This window comes from Schistocerca cancellata, chromosome 8, assembly GCF_023864275.1.
Source record: "Schistocerca cancellata isolate TAMUIC-IGC-003103 chromosome 8, iqSchCanc2.1, whole genome shotgun sequence".
NCBI lineage: Eukaryota > Metazoa > Arthropoda > Insecta > Orthoptera > Acrididae > Schistocerca > Schistocerca cancellata.
The window spans coordinates 189168487-189188315 of record NC_064633.1 but is presented as its reverse complement, the minus strand read 5'-3'; the positions used below and the strand labels follow the sequence as shown (position 1 = coordinate 189188315).

At 44.7% G+C, this 19829-nt stretch overlaps 1 protein-coding gene and 1 non-coding gene across 2 annotated transcripts in view; both read right to left on the bottom strand.

Moving 5' to 3' along the window:
* Positions 1-19829, bottom strand: part of LOC126095459 (lutropin-choriogonadotropic hormone receptor-like) — a 669001-nt gene that overhangs the window by 83330 nt on the left and 565842 nt on the right. Inside the window, exon 12 of the mRNA XM_049910251.1 lies at positions 16958-17029. Coding sequence (XP_049766208.1) covers positions 16958-17029 — 72 coding nt within the window. The remainder of the gene's footprint in view (positions 1-16957; positions 17030-19829) is intronic.
* On the bottom strand, positions 18086-18160 carry Trnas-cga (transfer RNA serine (anticodon CGA)). The gene has a single exon. It is a non-coding gene; the product is annotated as a tRNA-Ser (tRNA).

Sequence of the window (19829 nt, the reverse complement as noted above, 5' to 3'; positions counted from 1 at the left end):
TGAGGAAAAGGCTGATGAAATGTTTCGTATGGAATATCCCCCCGTACGGTGCTGAAATGTGGACAATGAAAGGCGAAAGGGATATAAATACTAGAGGCTTCTCTGACGTCAGTGAAGAATGGAAAAAATAAGTTGGATGTAAAGGGTGATAAACAGAGAGATGCTGAGAGGAGTAGGAGAGAAGAGGCCATTAGTGAGTGAAGTAAAAAAAAGGAAAAAAAAACTAGGCGGGACATCTGTTAAACTGGGATGCTATGTGGTAGGGAAGGGGATGCGAGGGAGGAAGAAAGTGGACTACTTGCCTGATTGCAACCAATGCAGCAGGTTGGAGAAGGAAACGGTGGACCGGAAGTAATGCAGACGCGCATGAAGCTGCTAACACAACAGAAAACTGATGATGATGATGATGATGTCATATAATAGATATTCATCAACATCTCAGCCCATACTCATCAAGGCTGACACATCGTATGTTAGCTAAGTGCCGGAACTATAATCGCTGCTCCTCTCACACAATGCAAAGGGCGCGTTTCTCCATTTTAATGTCTCTACTTGTTTCTTCACGTACAATCATCAGCGAGAACATTCTAAAGCAATTTCGATTCGAAATTTTGATCTGCATTTCGGTAGAGACGGCAGCCACAGAGTAGCTAGGTTGTTGCTTGCTTTATTTGTAAATAAAATGGCTGGATTTGCGTGGAAGTCCACAGAAGTGTTTTGCTATAACGGTCGGGCCTGTTCTGCACAGCCACGTTTAAAAAACTATATATATATACTCTTTCGAACATGGAACATGTCCGAAAGACTAAATACCATATATATTTAACACGAGGACAACCAATGATCTCTTAAATCGAGTTGGGCACCAGGCTCGTACTCTTAGGGGAATCGGCGAAATGCCACGAATAATGAGGATAATGGGCAAGGGGCACTACATTAACAGTGTGTCCCTAGGTTGAGAATTTGGGTCCGAGGGGAGGCGTGCTAGGTAATCCGTGCCTGTGTGACGACCATTGTGCTTGGATGGTGCAGTGGTTAGTGCTTCTGGCTTAGTAAGCAGGTGAGATGAGTTCGAATCTCGATGCAGCTCAAATTTTCAATTTTACCCATTGATTTAAACCAATGCCCACTCGCAGCCAGTTTCTGTAATTCCTTTGTTCTTAGAAGCTACTCTGTTATGCGAACTGTGCTTTGAATTCCAGCGTGTCCATACCACTAAAATTTGAATGTGTATTCACTATGAAACAGTATAAATATTTATCTGCCAGTTTCATTTTGTTTGTATCAAACTTGTCACTTTTCTCTGAATCTTACATCCAATTGTTGACAATTTCAATGAAAAAGAGTAAAGGTAAAATTTAAAGAAGAAAATTTATTATTATTTTTTCACAGAACACTACAAGGTTTTATTTTGAAGCGTTCATTTATTTGTGGTTTGTGGCGATGAAAACTCTAATACACTTATTTTGAGAAAATAGGGTTGCAAACACCATTTTAGAACGACAGCCGGTGTTACACGAAAGTTTAAGAATGCACTTTCGTCAATCTGACAAACTTACACGACAGTTTAATGCAATCGGATTGGAGAAATTAAAGGAAATAACATTTAAGAATTTTGTAACGTGGAAAGACACATATATAAACGAGGAATAAATAAAGCTTGTAAAAGAAAAAAAAAATCTTGCCCCGTCATTCAGAAACCGTCCAGAGAAGGTATGAAGCAGATAATTACGGTAAACAAGAGGGATACTGTGGAGGTATGTACCCTTTATGCCGCTGTATGAATAGCTATCTTCCGCCGCTACCTGCATGTCAGATCGTATGAAAAAGAAATTTCGAAACGATGTATACGGAGGAGTGTCTACAACGCATCTAAGTGCTCTGAAATTGTAAACAGTGAAATATAATAATTACTTGACTTCACCTATTTTGTTCGAAGAAGTTCATCATGATGTTTAACTGGTATAGTTTAATTTAAAATACTTGTTTTCCTTAAAAATTATAAAATAACTTTTTTAAATACATTTACTGACCAAACGGCTAGTGTCAAGGGCCAGTCAAATAAATCAGTCAACGTCACTGGAGGAGGTTGTGTGGTAGATGGGGGGAGGGGGGGGAGGGGAGAGTGTTGGTCCAAAAGTTTGGAAACCTCCCTCGTAAAATGTTTGTCATATTTATTCCGATTGGAGGAACATCTGCGTTATGAATGGAAAACTACGGGTTTCTTTCTGTTCTCCTGGAACAAAAGCAGATACACTATGAGCGATTGGGTCACTGATAAATGTCATGAAAATGTAAACTGTCACATGTCTTCAGTGGTCTTACTTCTTCATTTTCACCTTTTGCATCCTTCTCCATAAACTATTTATTTTCGTTGGCTTCGTGTCTACGACTGTTTTCCTTAACCTTACATCAATATCTTGGCTATGTGCTATGCTCTGTCTACAAATACATTAACTTGCAGTCAGATCTAGCTTGTAATTGTTTTGAGTAATGGCTCTGTTCCAGTTCCTATCTCACAACTACGTTTTATGAATAAGAACGCTATGCTATAACGACATTGATAAGGTAAATACATTGCCAGACCATCCCGGGCCAATTCAACGCAGCGATGCAGAGTCTGCAGGTGATTTTTGCCGTAGCGGCTAATTTCGGAACACTTGCATCGTTGGTATTCCACCAGTAGCGGCTTGGCTGTAATGAAGAACGTGATCGTATTTCGCAGCTGCAGCTGAACGGAGCTCCGCCGCGGATATTGCAGCCATCCGCTGGAAATCGTATTTTGTTTTGTCGCATCCGGCACGGTCGCATTGCTTGCACGGAACACAGTACGTGACCCTATGAGGAAGCACGGCACGTCGCTGCGGATGCGGCCGGTTGGCCGAGGTTGACGTCCTGTCACGGAAGCGCCAACAGTTGTCAATAATACAGGCGTGTGTGTACAGCTACACTATCCATTTGCATTGGGTTTGCTCCCCATAAACATTTCTACATCGTTGCAGATCTCCATTCGCGGCCGTCTGCATCATTCTACGAAATCTTCACTCTGCAGTGGAGTGTGTGCCAAATGAAGTCCCCACCACCCTATTGGTAAATTAAAACTGTACGCTGGACCTTGTCTGAATTCTAGAACTTTTATGATTCACGTGGTTCGGGTCAGTCGTCTTATCCAAGAGCCTTGCTGACTTTGCGTTATATTATTCTAAATCGCCTCATAGGTACACTCGTCTTCACAATACTGGACGTGCCTACTCTACTGAATCAATAAACACGGAACACAGGTTTCGTGCGCTCGCGTGTGTGTGTGTGTGTGTGTGTGTGTGTGTCTGTGTGTATGTGTGTATGTGCTTGTTTCTTTTATAAAGAGAAAAAATGGTTCAAATGGCTCTGAGCACTATGGGACTCAACATCTGTGGTCATTAGTCCCCTAGAACTTAGAACTACTTAAACCTAACTAACCTAAGGACATCACACACATCCATGCCCGAGGCAGGATTCGAACCTGCGACCGTAGCGGTCGCGCGGTTCCGGACTGAGCGCCTAGAACCGCTAGACCACCGCGGCCGTCTATAAAGAGAAAATGGTTCAAATGGCTCTAGGCACTATGGGACTTAACACCTGAGGTCATCAGTCACATAGATTTAGAACTACTTAAACCTAACTAAACTAAGGACCCCACGCACATCCATGCCCGAGGCAGGATTCGAACCTACGACCGTAGCAGCAGCGCGGTTCGGGACTGAAGCGCCTTGAACCGCTCGGCCAAAAGTGCCGGCTTTATAGAGGCATTGCCATAACTATCGCAACCATCACCAACAAAAACAACAATAACATCACGACACTGAAGTGTTTGCGATTTATCGGTATCAGTGTGTACAGAGTGCATGTGATGCTGTATATGATGTAATAGAGCAAAAAATTAATCTATGACCACAGACGAAATTATCGCATGTTACCCCAAAGTCGTCTACACAAGACATATAAGTGGCAGTCAAATGAACACGAGACAGATTGAAAAATGTAAGTGAAGTATTCATCATTTCAAAAGTAATCGTCTTAAATGTCAATACATCTATCCCACTCTGAGACAAGACGATCAAAGCCTCCGCAGAAAATTTTTTGCGATTGCCTACGGAACCATGATTGTACCCACGCGTACACTTCTTCGTCCGAACCAAATCGATGGGCACGAATCTTTTTCTTTGGGGCCTCAAAAGTATGGAAATCGCACTGGAAGAGATCGGACTGTATGTTAGATGCGTAAGAACTTCCAGCAAAATGTCTGCAACGTAGTCGAAACAACTCTGACAACATGTGCGCAACAGAAAAGTGGCGTCTGTCAACATTCCTTGGCGTTTGGACGTGATGTTGCGTTTCAGTTTTTGTAATGTGTCATCGTACTGCTGTGCGTTAATTGTGGTGTCGTGTTCCATAAAACGAATTTGCCCGTTGTTTCGAGTACTCTGCAGAATGCTTCTGGATGCTTCGGATGAGGAAGACTGGGTGCAATCATGGTTCAGCAAGCAGCTCCAAAGATTTTTCCATGAAGGCATTGACCGCCTTGTCTCACAGTGCGATAATTGTACTAATAGTTACGGCGATTAATTTTGAAATAATAAACTTACTTACATTTTCCGATCTCGTTTTCATTTGACTGCCCCTTACACAAGTCGTATTAATTCACATAAATTCACCAGATAATCGACGCTTAAATCTTTGAAATTCATAGCTGAAACAAAATAGATTGACACTGGCGACAGTGAACTTCTCGTTGCAGTAGAAAGTCGTTGTCGTAATTTGTCTTTTGCAAATTTTCAGAAATACTGGTAAGAGTATTCACAACACTGAATGCTATATACTAGCAAAGCCTCTGTTAATTTACTCCTGGTCGATATATTTTGCGTAGGCTCTCATAGCTGCCGTATCCTTTATAAAGAGCTATTCAAAAAGAAGGATCATATTTCATCATTTATTTCTTCCAAACTACAGAAAATAGAAACACAGCTCTAATGTTCCTGGAAAGAGGAAAGTTCAAATTTTTATCCATTCAATACGAGCACCAAGACTTCCACAACAAATATCAAACCGGTGACTCATTTCCTGCCACACACGAAGCAGCTGGTGTCTCGTCATCGAATTCATATGTTCAACATTGCAATGTCTCAGACTTTCAAGGGTGTGACGCATAGGAGGGATAAAAACGCGGTCTTTTACGTAACCCCACAGATAAAAGTCACAATGCTTGAGGTCTGGAGAACTGGGAGGCCACCGGCTATGAAGTTCGTCTCCTACTCCTCTTCCAATCCAACGTTTTGAAATGGTCTCATTCAGGTAACTTCGGATGTGCTTAGGGAGTTTCTCTGCGACTTCGCATTTCTGAAGCTGTGAATTCGATAACGAGAGACCGGTTTCTTCGTGTGTGGCAGCAAATGAGCCACCGTTTTGATATTTGTTGTGTAACACATGGTGCTCGAATTGAATTCATAAAAATTTGAACTTTTCTCTTTCCAGGAACGTTGGAATTGCGTTTCTTTCTTTTGTAGTTCAGAAGGAAAAAAAGTTTGAAATTTTTTCCTTGTTTTTCAGTAGTCCTGTATATCAAGGAGAGTTGCTAGCCACGGCAGGAAAGCCTCAGTTATTCACGACAATAATCCTAGTGCGCACAACAAAACTCACGACATTACATGAAGCAGATATACGAAAGAGTGAAGAAGCCAGGCTATACCTACATGACTTAAAACTTCCGGGCTATTAGGCCGGCCGGCCGCTGTGGCCGAGCGGTTCCAGGCGCTACAGTCCGGAATCGCGCTGCTGCTACGGTCGCAGGTTCGAATCCTCCCTACGGCGTGGATGTGTGTGTTGTCCTTACGTTAGTTAGGCTTAAGTAGTTCTAAGTATAGGGGACTGATGACCTCAGATGTTAAGTCCCATAATGCTTAGAGCCAGTTGAACCTATTAGACCGTGGTCGATGTACGAAACTTTACCCTAACGTTTCCAACTGCGGGAGGCATCTTCAGAGGTAAAATGGCGAACGCAACCAGAAATAGAGGGAGCGCCGAATATACCATATAGGCAGCGTAGAAGGCACTACACACTATTACGTGACATCGGCCACTAGATAATCGCTACTAATGCCAACATTCACGACTGAAAGTAATCGATCGTCATTCTTACGTTGCAATGTTGACATCTAAATTTTATCTGATTTAACATCTTCCTCTGTTCAAAAATGGTTCAAATGGCTCTGAGCACTATGGGACTCAACTGCTGAGGTCATTAGTCACCTAGAACTTAGAACCAGTTAAACCTAACTAACCTAAGGACATCACAAACATCCATGCCCGAGGCAGGATTCGAACCTGCGACCGTAGCGGCGTTGCGGTTCCAGACTGCAGCGCCTTTAACCGCACGGCCACTTCGGCGGGCCATCTTCCTCTGTGGTGCCTTCTACACTGCCCATATATTCGGCACTCCCTCGAGTTCTGGTTGCAGTTCGTCATTGTGACTCTGAAGATGTCCCCCGCAGTTGGAGAGGAAAAGTTAGGAGAAATTTTTATACATCGACCACGGCCTAATAGCCTAGAAGTTTTAAGTGATGTCAGTACAAGCCGTGAAAGCTTACATTATATGATGAAACCATACTGAGCTACTGATGACGAACACGACGTAGCCTTATCGATATGGAACGAATGTCTTACATGGAAACTAGGAAGCTAGTTTACACGAGGCTCAGACACATAACAGTATGATGAATATGCACAGCTCTTTGCATAAAACACTGAAAAATAGCGGAGTTATTGGTCAGACGTATTACAGCTAATCATGGACTCTGGAAACTATTTCATCCCAATTTCATAAAAAATTTGTGGTAAGGTCTTATGGGACCAAACTGCCGAGGTCATCAGTCCCTAAGCCTACTCACCACTTAATCTAACTTAAACTAACTTAAGCTAAGGACAACACACACACCCATGACACGAGGGAGGACTCGAACCTCCGACCCGACGGGTAGGAGGGGGGGGGGGGGTGGGAGCCGTACGGACCGTTACCAGACGCTTCTGACCGCGCGGCTGGCTACCCCCGCGCGGCCCAATTACGGTGCAGCTCTTATGATATGAAATTTTTCTATTACATACCACATATAATCTAAAATAACGACATTCTGTCTATCCAGCAAAGTGATCGACACATAATAAAAATCCTTTCACCTTTAGATACAATCAAAGAACATGATTATAGTCTTCATAGTCATACTTTGTCAGTATTCATAATATGCAACGCAGAAAATCTTTGTGTTAAAATCTTTCTTTCTACGATGGGATTTTAAAAAGTATATTACACCTTATTTTGGTAAGCCAAGTAACTTTTACTGAAGATCCGATGAGTCAGCCAGTCTGTGGATGGTTTTCAGGCGGTTTTCCACCTACCTCGGCGAATGCGGGCTGGTTCCCCTTATTCCGCTTCAGCTACACTATGTCGACGATTGCTGCGCAAACAGGTTCTCCACTTAGGCGTACACCATCATTACCCTACCACGCAAACATAACGGTTACACTCGACTGGTGTGAGACGTTCCCTTGGGGGGGGGGGGGGGGGGGGGGTCCACCGGGGTTGCCGAACCACACAATAACCCTGAAAGAGTAGTTCGGTGTGGGGCGGCGAAGGGGTGAAATGGACTGCGGAAGTCGTCGTGAGGTTGTGGACCACTGCGGCTGCAGTGGGAATCGAACCTATCCGTCATTTCTATGCTCCTAGTTAACATACAATACAATACAACTTTTAATGAATGTTACATTACTCTTCAAAGTGACACAAATATATTATACTATTTTTCAACAGTCCCCAAGTCACTGTCAACAACGGTCGCAACATTCTACCCATCGCTCTGTTCCTCGACGAAAGAAATTCGCTCCTCTCCTATTTAACAACCGCTGTGAGAACGTCCTCTTTCCCTAAAAATTTCTTTAGCTTGCCGAAAAGATGGAAACCGCATGGTGAAAAATCCGGACGGTCAGCATCACCAAAGTCTGGACGCGACACTGCGTTTGATCCACATATCGCCAGAATTCCACGGTCAATATGAGTGCAATTTAGACGTTTTGCCCACAAGAATCGTACTGTCCCGGTAATTCAGTCTGGAGTACGTTTTCAGTTATCGCGCAATTTCGCTTGCCCCCCTGTGGTGCACCTGTTATCCGCACCGCATCAGAAATGAGTCTGCGGGAAACCAGAAAAAAGTACTTTATGCCGACAATGGGCCACTCCTGTTACGTCACTGCCTTGCGTGAGACGACATGTGTAGCCCCTACGTATTTGTAAGTGAGGTAAAGTAAAAATCAAAATACATCCGGTTCACACCTAATCGTTATAGCCGGTCTATGCCAAGCAAAACAAGAAGGCCAGGAAGTAAGATTGTTGTTTAAGGGGAGATGGTACGCCCTTCCAAACAATGTGAAATTTAGTTGGCCGCGCGCGATTAGCCGAGAGGTCTCAGGCGCTGCAATCATGGACTGTGCGGCTGGTCTCGGCGGAGGTTCGAGTCCTCCCTCGGGCATGGGTGTGTGTGTTTGTCCTTAGGATAATTTAGGTTAAGTAGTGTGTAAGCTTAGGGACTGATGACGTTAGCAGTTAAGTCCCATAAGATTTCACACACATTTGAACATTTTTGAAATTTAGTTACTTGGCTTACCTGTATTTCTAGAACCACTGTAGTCATTGACATGAAACTCTTACAGTGAATTAAACTGTATCTTCTGAGTCTACTGAACTAAAATAATGCCATTTCAGCCATTACTTCGGAAACATAACTTTTAACTACACGGTTAAAATTTTGTGTACTTTTTGCCGTCATCCTAAATAATTTAAATTATACATAACATTATGTTGTTCTTTTAGTTCAGTAGACTCAGGATATGTCTGTTATTACTCCCTGAAAATTAGAATTCTCTACTCAAGTTGTTTCTGAGATTTAGGGAAAAGTGCAACAGAAAATTTAAATTTTCAGGAACGGTTTCTAAAGTTTCAAAAGACTGTAACTCATTTAAGTTGGTCGCAGGTTGTGTTCCAAAAATGAACAGCACAGAGACAGAAGTGATGTCACTTTCTCCAGGACCTGACCATAATTTTGCAGGACAATGCTCAAGCACGTACAGTGCAAGCTATTACTGATTTGTTAGCCGGGTGGTGTGGCCGAGCGGTTCTAGGTGCTTCAGTCTGGAGCCGCGCGACCGCTACGGTCGCAGGTTTGAATCCTGCCTCGGGCTTGGATGTGTGTGATGTCCTTAGGTTAGTTATGTTTAAGTAGTTCTATGTTCTAGGGGGCTGATGACCTCAGATGTTAAGTCCCATAGTGCTCAGAGCCATCTGAACCATTTTGAACTGATTTGTTTGACTGATGGGGCTGCTAAGTGCTATACCACCTACTGCACTCTCCTGACTTGAGCCCTCGCGAGTTCAACTCGATTTCTAAACTGAAGGAAATACTTCACAGCACTCGCTACAGAACTGCAACAAATTCGTCGGGAAATACACCGCGCCGCCCTAACTGTCAACACAACTGGTACTGCTAAGAGTATCCTACGACTTCCACACCGCTGGCAACGGGTTATAAATAATGCTGGTGACTAGTTTGAAGGTCAGTAAAACTTTGAAACATGTATCTATTTTGTACGAGCTGTAAATAAATAGCTGCCACTATTAAAGTTCCAACCCTCGTATGTAGGGAACAGCAGCAGTCCTATCACACTTTCCTGGGGTACTCCTGACGATGCCCGATGATCGCTCGCCTAGAGAACAATATACTGGGTTCTATTACTTAAGAAGTCTTCGAGTCAGACACATATTTGCCGGCCGGGGTGGCCGAGCGGTTCTAGGCGCTACAGTTTGGAACCGCACGACCGCTACGGGCTTGGATGTGTGTGATGTCCTTAGGTTAGTTAGGTTTAAGTAGTTCTAAGTTCTAGGGGACTGATGACCTCAGAAGTTAAGTCCCATAGTGCTCAGAGCAATTTGAACCAGACACATATTTGTGAACTTATTCAATACTCTCGCACCTTTGTTAATAGCCTGCAATGAGCCATCGTGTCAAATGCTTTCCGGATATCTACAAATATGTAATCTGCCAGTGCTCTTCATTCTTAGTTCGCAGTGTATCATGTGAGAAAAAGGCAAGCTGCGTTTCGCACGAGCAATGCTTTCTAAAACCATCATGATTCGTACACACAAGCTTCTCAGTCTCAGAAAGTTTATTATATTCTAACGGAAATTATGCTCAAGTATTCTGTAGCAAACCGAAATTATGGATAGTGTTCTCTAATTTTGAGGATCCATTCTTTTACCCTTCTTGTATACAGAGAAACGAGAGCTTTGGAGATTTGACTGCGATCCGATCTTGAAACTTATTTTACATACATACGGACATGTATTCCTTTTTAATACCAGGACTCCTCTATTACCTCTAGAATTCCTTAGCACCCTGTGTTATTCTTTGCTTTTCAATGCGCTTTCGTAAGGCAACATCCGTCGTGATGATCGGTTTGTTCTCCGACTGCACGTATCATACATATACCTCTCCCCTCATCTCCACTATAAATACAAAATCAAGTTGCTTCCTTGCCTCCGTCTCTGTGTGCAGGCTAATCTCAGAAATAGCTGTAGGGGTTCTGATCCGGTTTTCACTAATAGGTACGCTGATTCAGGAGGGGTGTTTTATATGTAATTTATAAATATTTCGTAAAAACTGTCTACACTATGATGGACTACAATTAAGTTGTGAAACCGATGCCACTGCCACCTAATGAACAGCTGCGTTGACTCGGCAGAGCTGCAGCGCTTTTAGATAGCAGAAAGAGTGACCAAACTCTTGTCTGGTGAGTTGTATTAGTAGTAGAACGTTTGGCTTAACACCGAAAGTTTGTAGGATCGAGTTCTTCTTAGGTAACTTTTCTTCACTCTGCCTTTTAACCTTGCATTCACCTCTCAATGAAGAGTGGAGTCGCCAGCAATGAAACGTCGGTCGTATTCCACGTTGCACTGTAGGCCCCCTTTTATCCAGTTAGATAATTGTTTAGGGACATAAAAATCACCTAAGTGACATCCGATTGCTTGCAGTCGATTCAGAACAACGGCACAGCAAAGAAATACGCCAGTCTGAAACCTGTGTTTTTCAATTATTTATGCGTAAAGTAAAACGAAGCATGGGATGCACCTTTATTTCGTTTAAACAAAGGAAGTTTTGCAGCAGCGCAGTAGATGACTCAGCTTTCTGGTTTACTTGTGACAGAGACGCGTGGTGAGCCAAAAGATATTATTTGTTTGGACATTTTCATATTATACAGACAAAATGGTTCAAACGGCTCTGAGCACTATGGGACTTAACTTCTGAGGCCATCAGTCCCCTAGAACTTAGAACTACTTAAACCTAACTAACCTAAGGACATCACATACACCCATGCCCGAGGAAGGATTCGAACCTGCGACAGTAGCGGTCGCGCGGTTCCAGACTGTATCGCCTAGAACCGCTCGGCCACTCCGGCCGGCAATTATAAAGACATCTGGAAAACGAATCTCTGCTGGCGAGAAAGAGATTTCGGCCTTTTAAAGAACGGAATGGCATGGGCACGATTTCGTGAATGGAATTCAGAAGTTTCCGACGAACGAATACACGATATTTCGAAATACTTGTATACATGGTTGAGGGAAGGATTTCGAAATAGATGACACTGTCAGAGTGCAAATTTCTGCTGCTTCACATTATCAGTCGCAATTCGCACTCTTAATTCACTACAGATTCTTCGAACAACGGACAGTGAGTCACTCAACTTTGAAGTTCACGCAAAATATTACCAATCGTCAGGATATGATATGAGACTAACAATACTTGTATAATGAAATACACTACTGGAAATTAAAATTGATACACCACAAAGATGAAGTGCTACAGACGCGAAATTTAACCGACAGGAAGAAGATGCTGTGAGATGCAAATGATTAGCTTTTCAGAGCATTCACACAAGGTTGGCGCCGGTGGCGACACTTACAACGTGTTGACATCAGGAAAATTTTCAACCGATTTCTCATACACAAACAGCAGTTGACCCGCGTTGCCTGGTGATACGTTGTCGTGATGCCTCGTGTAAGGAGGAAAAATGCGTATCATCACGTTTCCGACTTTGAAAAAGGAACGACGTGCTGGATCACAACGGCCTCGTATCACTAGCAATAGGATGACAGGCATCTTATCCGCATGGCTGTAACGGATCGTGCAACCACGTCTCGATCCCTGAGTCAACAGATGGGGACCTTTGCAAGACAACAACCATCTGCACGGACATTTCGAAGACGTTTGCAGCAGCATGGGCCATCAGCTCGGAGACCATGGCTGCGGTCACCCTTGAAGCTGCATCACAGACAGGAGCGCATGCGATGGTGTACTCAACGACGAACCTGGGTGCACAAATGGCAAAACGTCATTTTTTCGGATGAATCCACGTTCTGTTTATAACATCATGATGGTCGCATCCGTGTTTGGCGACATCGCTGTGAACGCACATTGGAAGCGTGTATTCGTCATCGCCATACTGGCGTATCACCCGGCGTGATGTTATGGGGTGCCATTGGTTACACGTCTCTGTCACCTCTTGCTCGCGTTGACGGCACTTTGAACAGTGGACGTTACATTTCAGATGTATTACGACCCGTGGCTCTACCCTTCATTCGATCCCTGCGAAACCCTACATTTCAGCAGGATAATGCACGACCGCATGTTGCAGGTCCTGTACGGGCTTTTCTGGATACAGAAAATGTTCGACTGCTGGCCTGGCTAGCACATTTTCCAGATCTCTCACCAATTGAAAACGTCTGGTCAATGGTGCCCGAGCAACTGGCCGGTCACTACTCTTGATGAACTGTGGTATCGTGTTGAAGCTGCATGGGCAGCTGTACCGGTACACACCATCCAAGCTCTGTTTGACTCAATGCCCAGGCGTATCAAGGCCGTTATTACGGCCAGAGGTGGTTGTTCTGGGTACTGCTTTCTCAGGATCTATGCACCCAAATTGCGTGAAAATGTAATCACATGTCAGTTCTAGTATAATATATTTGTCCAATGAATAGCCGCTTATCATCTGCATTTCTTCTTGGTGTAACTGTTTTAATGGCCATTAGTGTACTTGTAACCAATAGTTTTCCTGCTATCATTTGAGAACAACTGCATAGCAAAAACATGTGTGAATCCAAACTGTATGATGTTTTTTTTTATGCTTGAAGTAAAATGTTTACCGATAAAGTACTTCAGCGAATTTAGATTGTATATATAAAGTACGTTCTTTCAGTAGTGCAGTGTATGACTCAAGTTTCAGCTTTCTACCTTCAAACATAAAAGTAGACACGATTTTTTTCGTCTGCCACAAGGAGTCCACAACAAAACTGCGGCACTGAGTCTCAACGTAGCGTCACAGCGCGCACTGAGCTCCACAAGAAGAGTGCAGTAACACGGGCTAAGCATGTCCGAACATCAAGCCAAGTTTTCTTTTATTTTCTTTTATTACTCCGTCTCAGTCAACCTTAGATTCATATTGAAGCAGTTACACACACACACACACACACACACACACACACACACACACACACACATATATATATATATATATATATATATATATATATATATATATATATATATATTACTTACATCGCAATGTGCCCAGATCATTGCCATGGCATGTCACTCCAAACACCAATTCTATATGGAATAGTAACATTCATACCTTGAGACAACTGTCATGGTGTGTGCTGCTTGCGTCGCGTAAGTTATATGAAAATGATGATATTGTCTTTCTTAACGTTTTAACTTTATACGTGGCCGCCAAACAAAATACGCTACGTCATAGAAATCGTCTGGGCGTATATACACTCCTGGAAATGGAAAAAAGAACACATTGACACCGGTGTGTTAGACCCACCATACTTGCTCCGGACACTGCGAGAGGGCTGTACAAGCAATGATCACACGCACGGCACAGCGGACACACCAGGAACCGCAGTGTTGGCCGTCGAATGGCGCCAGCTGCGCAGCATTTGTGCACCGCCGCCGTCAGTGTCAGCCAGTTTGCCGTGGCATACGGAGCTCCATCGCAGTCTTTAACACTGGTAGCATGCCGCGACAGCGTGGACGTGAACCGTATGTGCAGTTGACGGACTTTGAGCGAGGGCGTATAGTGGGCATGCGGGAGGCCGGGTGGACGTACCGCCGAATTGCTCAACACGTGGGGCGTGAGGTCTCCACAGTACATCGATGTTGTCGCCAGTGGTCGGCGGAAGGTGCACGTGCCCGTCGACCTGGGACCGGACCGCAGCGACGCACGGATACACGCCAAGACCGTAGAATCCTACGCAGTGCCGTAGGGGACCGCACCGCCACTTCCCAGCAAATTAGGGACACTGTTGCTCCTGGGGTATCGGCGAGGACCATTCGCAACCGTCTCCATGAAGCTGGGCTACGGTCCCGCACACCGTTAGGCCGTCTTCAGCTCACGCCCCAACATCGTGCAGCCCGCCTCCAGTGGTGTCGCGACAGGCGTGAATGGAGGGACGAATGGAGACGTGTCGTCTTCAGCGATGAGAGTCGCTTCTGCCTTGGTGCCAATGATGGTCGTATGCGTGTTTGGCGCCGTGCTGGTGAGCGCCACAATCAGGACTGCATACGACCGAGGCACACAGGGCCAACACCCGGCATCATGGTGTGGGGAGCGATCTCCTACTCTGGCCGTACACCACTGGTGATCGTCGAGGGGACACTGAATAGTGCACGGTACATCCAAACCGTCATCGAACCCATCGTTCTACCATTCCTAGACCGGCAAGGGAACTTGCTGTTCCAACAGGACAATGCACGTCCGCATGTATCCCGTGCCACCCAACGTGCTCTAGAAGGTGTAAGTCAACTACCCTGGCCAGCAAGATCTCCGGATCTGTCCCCCATTGAGTATGTTTGGGACTGGATGAAGCGCCGTCTGACGCGGTCTGCACGTCCAGCACGAACGCTGGTCCAACTGAGGCGCCAGGTGGAAATGGCATGGCAAGCCGTTCCACAGGACTACATCCAGCATCTCTACGATCGTCTCCATGGGAGAATAGCAGCCTGCATTGCTGCGAAAGGTGGATATACACTGTACTAGTGCCGACATTGTGCATGCTCTGTTGCCTGTATCTATGTGCCTGTGGTTCTGTCAGTGTGATCATGTGATGTATCTGACCCCAGGAATGTGTCAATAAAGTTTCCCCTTCCTGGGACAATGAATTCACGGTGTTCTTATTTCAATTTCCAGGAGTGTAGTCAACGCTATCCGTGCGAAGCCGGGCCGGCTCGCCAATGAAATGATCATACGGCTTCACTGGCCAGGAGAATTCGTCGAGGTTGTTAGGCCGCCACGTGTAAGTCTTTCTGTCTAAATCTAAATCTATATCTACATCTACATCTACATATATACTCCACAATTCACCACACGGTGCGTGGCGGGGGCTACCTCGTACCACAGCTAGCATCTTCTCTCCCTGTTCCACTCCCAAACAGAACGAGGGCTGCCTATATGCCTCTGCACGAGCCCTAATCTCTCTTATCTTATCTTTGTGGTCTTCCCGCGAAATATAAGTTGGCGGCAGTAAAATTGTACTGCAGTCAGCCTCAAATGCTGGTTCTCTAAATTTCCTCAGTAGCGATTCACGAAAAGAACGCCTCCTTTCCCCCAGAGACTCCCACCCGAGCTTCTGAAGCATTTCCGTAACATTCGAGTGATGATCAAACCTACCAGTAACAAGAATAAGATTTTCACTCTGCAGCGGAGTGTGCGCTGATATGAAACTTCCTGGCAGATTAAAACTGTGTGCCCGAGCGAGACTCGAACTCGGGACCTTTGCCTTTCGCGGGCAAGTGCTCTACCATCTGAGCTACCTTGCTTCGGTAGCTCAAATGGTAGAGCACTTGCCCGCGAAAGGCAAAGGTCCCGAGTTCGAGTCTCGGTCGGGCACACAGTTTTAATCTGCCAGGAAGTTTCCTACCACTAACAAATCTAGCAGCCCGCCTCTGAATTGCTTCTATGTCCTCCCTCAATCTGACCTGATAGGGATCCCAAATGCTCGAGCAGTACTCAAGACTAGGTCGTATTAGTGTTTTATAAGCGGTCTCCTTTACAGATGAACCACATCTTCCCAAAATTCTACAAATGAACCGAAGACGACTATCCGCCTTCCCCACAACTGTCATTACATGCTTGTCCCACTTCATATCGCTCTGCAATGTTACGCCCAAATATTTAATCTACGTGACTGTGTCGAGCGCTACACTACTAATGGAGAATTCAAACATTAGAGGATTCTTTTTCCTATTCATCTGCATTAATTTACATTTATCTATATTTAGAGTTAGCCACCATTCTTTACACCTATCACAAATCCTGTCCAAGTCATCTTGTATCCTCCTACAGTCACTCAACGACGACACCTTCCCGTACACCACAGCATCATCAGCAAACAGCCGCACATTGCTATCCACCCTATCCAAAAGATCATTTATGTAGATAGAAAACAACACCGGACCTACCACACTCCCCTGGGGCACTCCAGATTATACCCTCACCTCCGATGAACGCTCACCATCGGACACTATTTCGACAACTTGCAAGTCCGGATATGTCATGTGAACAACATATATTTCGACTGTTCTTTATGTCACTTCGAAGCGGTACTGTTAAAATTTTTAAGTATTTGAAGACCATCAAGAAGACTGTCGTAGACACTGAAGATAGCCAACGTGTGGCCAATACCGAGAACGACTGTAATCATAAAAATACTTTGTGCATCCGTTTGTAGCGTACTATCAGTTGTTGAGCAGAGAACTTAAGGGATCATAAACCATTTCTCATGAGAAGGAGGAAGTGGCTGACAATGAACAGTACTCACAGGTCCTCGAGCTGCGTGAACGGCAGGAAGGCCTCCGGATGGATGTCGGTGATGCGGTTGTCCTCGAGGTCCCTGTGAACAGAGAGCTCAGCGTCAGGTGTGACGGCAGGCAGCAGACAGCAGGTAGCTGTCGGGTGTTGCGCCAGCGCGGCACACTTGGGCCCTGCTGTTGCGTTACACGCCTCACTTTGGCCCGGCCCCTGCTATTTATCCTTATCTGCGCTGCCTAATAATAGGCCCCCCGTTTCTAAACCTGCTCCACATCGTTTCCGTGGACACGAATAGCTCCGGGCTGCCTGAGCTCACTGGACCCACACGTCAGATCAGCCGAAAGTGAGTCAAAAAGGACAGTTGTGCCCTCAAAAGCTGAAGTCGAATGGTTATTAAAATGCAAATCAGACTGTTACTGCAAAGGTACGCACACGCATACACACACACACACACACACACACACTCAGCGCCCCCCCCCCCCCCACCCACCCACCCACACACACACACACACACACACACACACACACAAACACAGTGTATCATAGTTAACAATGGAAACAAACACAAGTACACAAAAATTGTTTTGCACTAAAAAAATTTTAGGTGTACATATTGATGAAAACGCGATGTGAAAGTAACATATTACTGAGCTGCTCGAACAATACTTTCGCTTTTCGTATAATCGCTAGTCTTCTAAACAACGCGATGAACGTCCTAACATATTTCATATATTTCCATTTAATAATATGCAATGAAATGGAAGGTAGACAAAGATTTCTAGTCAGATGAGTACAGAATAATACTGACAGCAGCAGAGAATGGTATAACGGGAGTAGGATTCGTTATGAATAGGAAGGTGGGGCAGAGAATGAGTTGGTGTGAACAGTTCATTGACGGTGTTGTTCTTGTCAGAATCAACAGCAAACCAACACCGGACACAACAGTTCAGTTATACATGACGACATCGCAAACAGAAGATGAACAGATATAGAACAGACATGAGGATATTGAAAGGCCAATTCAGTATGTAAAGGGAGAGGAAAATCCCATAGTCGTGAGGGATTGAAATAGAATGTGGGTTTGGTAGTAGGAACGAGAGAAGAGAAAGACTGAAACTTCCTGAGAGATTAAATATGTGTGCCGGACCGAGACTCGAACTCGGGACCCTTACCTTTCGAGGGCAAGTGCTCTACCAACTGAGCCACCCAAGCATGATCTGACAGCAAGTTTCATATCAGCGCACACTCCGCTGTAGAGCGAAAATTTCATTCTAGAAAAAAACCCCAGGTTGTGGCTAAGCCATGTCTGCGCATAGCCTTTCTTCCAGGAGTGCTACTTCTGCAAGGTTCGCAGGAGAGCTTCTGTGAAGTTTGGAAGGAAGGAGACGAGGTACTGGCGGAAGTAAAGCTGTGAGGACGGGGCGTGAGTCGTGCTTGGCTAGCTCAGTCGGTAGAGCACTTGCCCGCGAAAGGCAAAGGACCCGAGTTCGAGTCTCGGTCCAGCACACAGTTGTAATCTGCCAGGAAGTTTCATATCAGCGCACACTCCGCTGTAGAGTGAAACTTTCATTCTAGGAGAAAGACTGATTGAGTTCTGCAATAAATAGTAAGAACGAACCGCAAGATGAGGAGATGTACTTGGAAGACTCCGGGAGATACGGGAAGATTTAAGTTTCATTATATTATAGTCACACAGAGATTCCGAAATCTAGATTCTAACGCGTTCCAAGGAGCAGATATATATGCTCAGATCACAATTTGATAATGATAAAGAGCAGGCTGAAGATTAAGAGAAACGGTTCAAATGGCTCTGAGCACTATGGGACTTAACATCTATCGTCATCAGTCCCCTAGAACTTAGAACTACTTAAACCGAACTAACCTAAGGACATCACACAACACCCAGTCATCACGAGGCAGAGAAAATCCCTGACCCCGCCGAGAATCGAACCCGGGAACCCGGGCGTGGGAAGCGAGTACGCTACCGCACGACCACGAGCTGCGGACGAAGATTAAGAAACTAGTCAGGAACACTCAGTAAGAAAAGAAGTGGGATATGGAATATTAAGGAATGAAGACTGGAAGTTCTCTAAGACCATAGATACTGCAGTAATGAACAGTTTAGCAGGCAGTTCAGTTGAAGTGGGATGAACATCTCTAATCTGAACAGTCACAGAAGCTGGAAAGAAAAACATAGGTACGAGGAAGGAAACTGGGAGAAAACCATGGAACAGAAAAAAATACTTCAATTGATAGGCAAAATAAGGAAGTACAAAAATATTCGGGGCAGTTCAAGAATACAGATACACAAGTCACTTAGGAATGAAGTAGGAAAAGCAGGGATGTTAGGGCGAAATGGCCACATGAAAAAATGTGATGAAACCGGGAAAGAGATGATTGTCGGAGAGACTGACTCAGCATACAGAAAAATCAAAACAACCTTCGTTAAAGTTAAAAGCAAGGGCGATAACATTAAGAGTGCACTGGGAATTGCACTATTAGATGCAGAGTACAGAGCGGATAGGCCTCTATGAAGGGGAGGGGGTTGTCTGATGACAGGGAAGGGATTGGGGTTTCAGTATTGGAATCATAAGTTTTTAGAACTTTGAAAGACTTTATATCAAACGAGGCGGAAGGGATAAGATAACATACCGTTACAATTTCTAAAATAATTGGGGGAAGGGGCAATAAAGCGAGTGTTCAGGTTGGTGTGAAGAATATATGAGATTGGTGACGTACCATCAGGCTTTATGAAAAGCAAACAATTTCGAAGACAAGAAGGGACGATAAGACCGAGAACTATCGCACAATCAGTTTAACAATCCATGCATACTAGCTGCTGACAAAAATAATATACATAATAATGGAAAAGAATTTGGGAA